The following is a 4,439-nucleotide window of genomic DNA, read 5'->3' on the forward strand; positions in this document are numbered from 1 at the left end:
ATTATGTTCTTTATTCCTGGAAATGCAGGCTTTTCGTGGGCAGCTAAGAAAGTGTTTTTCTCCCTTGAGTCTAATTCTTCCTTTCTTTCTGGATTGCATTACTGACTGTCCTCCCCTCCATTGGAAGATGGTCACACAAAAATTAGTGTCCTGATAGAGGGAAGAGACTTTGATGGGAAGGGAAAGGGCAAGACAAAGGAAAGAACTGATGTCACTTGAAGCTCATTTGCATTTGATTCCTAACTGAATTCCACCTGCTTCCCCTCTCAGATTTAGAAATTTTGACAAACACTTGGTGATGTGGGCAATTCTGATTTCATACATGCTGTTCAATCTTCTATCCATTTAGTACGCCTTCTTTCTTAATCAAAGCTGACAACATAACTCCCCTGGTTAGTATTCTTACATGGTTTTCCATTATCCTTGGGGTAAATAACCGTGATGCATTTCACCAGGACATCTAATCTTTTCAACTAATGCCTCATCCTTTCCTTTCCAACCATGCAAACATGTTTTTAAAGTTTTCTTATTTACTCTCACTCTCAATTTTTGTACATGATTTTCCTCCTGTCTGATAAAAATGTCCTCTTATCTCTTCTCTTGGATTACTCACATTCTGTCCTTTCTGGTCTTAATCTAAAAATTACTGCAGGGGCTATAAGTCTCTAGGAAATCTACCTGTGTATTGCCACAGAACTCCATTCACGGCTTCACAGATCGAGTAGTAGCTGCTGACTAATAAGTCCATCTCACTAGATTTTAAACTTCATGAAGATAGGAATTGTGTCTTAATCAACATTCTATACCTAGGGCCTAGAAAAGTGTGCATAGATGGTTCAATAATTACTGTATATCTCAGTGGCACTTTCTATTTAGGGAAAATTACAATTTTGAGTTTTTATAATTTATTCATACAATTAGTTGTATCCCAAACAGCTTTACAAAACAAAAGCAAAAACACAGAAAATACACTCAAAAACACTACTGTCTGAGGTATTTAGTCTGAGTTAGCAGAGCTGTCCTGATGGTGTATATGACTATTGCAACATCTTTTTCTACTCCTAAAAGTATTTTATGTGAGCAAAATCAGGTAATAAAATTCATGATAGACAGACTGTAAATGCCAAAATTTCAAAAGTTCAGAAGGGAGAGATGAGTCTTATGTGTGAGGAACAAGATTGAGAGGGACCAGGAGGAAGATTGCTGCTGTAACCTGAAACCAGCGCCATTCAAGGAGCAAGCATAGAGAGAGAGACCAGAGGCAGAGGCAGGCCTCTCCAGATTCGCAGGTGGCAGGTTTGATAAACAAGGGAACTTACGAAGGAGGCTTGCTTGGGGCAGCTGCAAGATGAGTGGGTTTCTGCACCTGCTTGTCAAGTTAAGAGTTTACAGAGGCCTTAACTAGGTTCAGTAATGTACCTGGTCCAGAGAGCCTCAATGCTACACTTTTATCTCCAGGATGTATCTTTGGAGCAGCATCTGGGTGTGGGGAAGGCCTGCGGAACACATACATACTACAAGACAAGTGGAGGAAGGGCTTCCATTTGCTCAGGTTCAGCTTATGAGTAAACTGGTGCTCACACCTTCTTGATGACCTCCTCTATCAGGTACAGTTAGAAATGATATACATTTGACCCTACCTGGAGACTTTTGAATATATGGACTAAAGACTTGTCTACCCAGCTCTTTGCAGAGCCAAGTAATAGAGACAAAGCCATAGAGGAAAGACTTTCCTTATTAGCGTGGTCACTAATACCAGCATTTGTTTAAGGGAACACTGCCTGAAACTACAGCAGTAGACCTCATGCACCATGTACCCTTCATCCTGATACTCATAGGCATGGCCTTTACTTAGATGGTGCTCGCTGTGGTACACTTCCTTTGTTTATAATGGAAGCCCTTTTGACAAAGGCGTGCACGCGTGTGTGTGTGTGTGTGTGTGTACCTCATGAAACCTTTTTATTTTTTTTGGTTTATAAAATGTAGTTTTATGTTACTCTGCTGTTACATAGGGAACATTTTCACAAGGCTTTTTTGGGACTACAGTCAATGATTAGCAACACACGATAGTGGTCCAACTCTACATGACAATCACTAGACAAACTGGACACCCTCTCACATGTGTACACATCTGCATGGAAAAGTACTAACGTTTGGATTTGAAGCTTGAAGCTCATTTGCAAATGAGCAAATTTGCAATTTGCAATTCAACCTTGGATTTGTGTACTTTATTTCCCCCTTTCTAGTGTAGTAAGAAATGACATGCACTTTAATTTGCCAAAAGCAATGCTTGTATTCTGGCAGCAACATGCTACTTCTATTACATAGTAAAGTGAATACCAGGAGGTATTCACAAAGGCAGGAGGTGTAAGTGAATTTTTATTGGGAAGGGAAGTTGTCAACTCAAACAGCAGCAAATGAAGAATGAGTAAGGAAACTTCCTATTGTCACAGATACACAAGACCTCCATCATGTATGATACGGGAGGCATTTCAATTTGTGACCCCCAGCGCAGAAATGCCAAACGCTTTTCCACTCAATCTAATACTTCTGGATTCCTACCATAAAGGAATACATTAAGAGCATGAAAAGTTGCTTACTGAAAGGAAACCCCCGAAGAAGAGTAGGGGAGGGAATGTAGAAATTAAGAAGTTATATGGAACACTTTTAAATTGTAATAACTACATTTTCATATCTTCACAGTAATACAAAACAGTCACTTGCAGAACTGGTTCAGATTACTTAAATACCAGATACATTTTTAGTCCTCTACATAAGTGTTTGGAAGTTACTTATGTTTATATGAAATGAAGCTATTAATACTTTTCTACAGCAGTAACTGCACACCAGGAAGGCCAAGACAAACACAAATCAAGGAATGGAGTTTTCCCAAAGCTGTGGTGTGAAAAGACTATAAACAGTTGATTCCATACACACAAATGGGTTTCTTTGCTATAGGAAATCCAAATGGAATAAAGAATGGAGATGAGTAAAAAGGTTTCTCGAGAGGAAGAAGGATGGCCACCCTGTGTGCATTTAGTTTTCTGCCCCTTCTGCTGCATCACATTCTTCTCCTGCACTGTCTGATGTCCGTGTTAGGTTGTCTCTAAGCAACTGCATGATGAGGGTGCTGTCTTTGTATGAATCTTCATTCAGTGTACCAAGTTCTGCAATGGCCTCATCAAAAGCTGTTTTGGCCAGAGTGCAGACAAGCTCTGGGTTATTAAGGATCTCGTAGTAAAATACAGAAAAGTTAAGAGCCAGCCCCAGGCGGATGGGGTGTGTGGGTTGCATCTCTTTTTTGCTTATATCAAAAGCCTCTTGGTAAGCTCCTTGGGAATTATCTATCGTTTGTTTTCGATCATCACCCCTCGCAACTTCAGCAAGGTACCGAAAATAATCTCCCTTCATTTTCAGATAGAAGACCTTACTCTCGGGATCCCTGGGTGGCGCAGCGGTTTGGCGTCTGCCTTTGGCCCAGGGCGCGGTCCTGGAGACCCGGGATCGAATCCCACATCGGGCTCCCGGTGCATGGAGCCTGCTTCTCCCTCTGCCTGTGTCTCTGCCTGTCTCTCTCTCTCTCTCTGTGACTATCATAAACAAATAAAAATTAAAAAAATAAAATCTTAAAAAAAAGAAGACCTTACTCTCTGGATTAGTTGCGTTGGCTATCAAATACTTATCCAACAATTCCAGCGTCGTGGTGCAGATGGACCTCAGCTCGGACTCCACTTTCTCCCGACAGTCCTTAATCAGCTGCAACTTCTTGTCCGAGGTGTCGGTTTTCTGCTCGATGCTCGAGCTGACCCGCCAGGCGGACCTGCGGCCCCCGACCACGTTCTTGTAGGCCACGGAGAGCAGGCTGCGCTCCTCGTTGGACAGCTCGGCGCCCTGCTCCGGCCCGGCCATCACGCAGGTGGCCCTGTCGTCGTAGCGTTCGGCCTGCTCGGCCAGCTTCGCCTTCTGGATCAGCTCCGTCTTCTCCATGGGGGCGCGGGGAGGAGAGCGAGGGCGAGCACCGACGGCCTGCGGGTCTCATGAAACCATTCTGATTGCCAAATCGCAAGCAAGAATGCTGGTACAGATCAAAGGAAAGCCTCCCAAGGCTCAATACTGGATTCAACGTTTTTTTCCTCTAATTTTTGACATTCATGATCTATGTACAGGCATTTATTTAACTGCTAGGGCAGTAGACAGATGGCCTAGCTCATTGACCTTGACCTTGTCACTGAAATAGAAATAAATTGTGCTCTTTGGTAATTAGAAAAAAAAAAAGTTATGAAATAGTAAAACACAAATTCTACTTACACATTACAGTTGGATTGATTATTAATGGTTACAGAGTTGAGGTGCAACAGTCAGTATATGCAGTATATGTATTTTGTCGTTGGTTTCAAATCAGGATATCCAGAGAAGATTTGCAACAGGACAAGAGCTAC

At 42.2% G+C, this 4,439-nt stretch overlaps 1 protein-coding gene across 1 annotated transcript; it reads right to left on the reverse strand.

The window, feature by feature from the left end:
- Nucleotides 1-2,363: 2,363 nt before the first annotated feature.
- On the reverse strand, nucleotides 2,364-4,017 carry LOC140630869 (14-3-3 protein theta-like). Its single transcript, XM_072821778.1, has 2 exons — nucleotides 3,643-4,017; nucleotides 2,364-3,426 (listed from the first exon to the last, which is right to left on the reverse strand). Exons 1-2 carry the CDS (start codon nucleotides 3,985-3,987, stop codon nucleotides 3,037-3,039), a joined length of 735 nt encoding a protein of 244 aa, XP_072677879.1. The 5' UTR covers nucleotides 3,988-4,017; the 3' UTR covers nucleotides 2,364-3,036.
- Between the last annotated feature and the right edge of the window lie 422 nt (nucleotides 4,018-4,439).

This window comes from Canis lupus, chromosome 3 (assembly GCF_048164855.1).
Source record: "Canis lupus baileyi chromosome 3, mCanLup2.hap1, whole genome shotgun sequence".
Taxonomy (NCBI): Eukaryota; Metazoa; Chordata; class Mammalia; order Carnivora; family Canidae; genus Canis; species Canis lupus.

Coding starts and splice junctions, on each gene's coding strand:
- LOC140630869 (XM_072821778.1), bottom strand. CDS start 3,987: ATGGAGAAGACGGAGCTGATCCAGAAGGCGAAGCTGGCCGAGCAGGCC. Junction 3,427..3,642: donor CAACTAATCCAGAGAGTAAG/GTCTTCTTTTTT, acceptor CCCGAGAGTAAG/GTCTTCTATCTGAAAATGAA.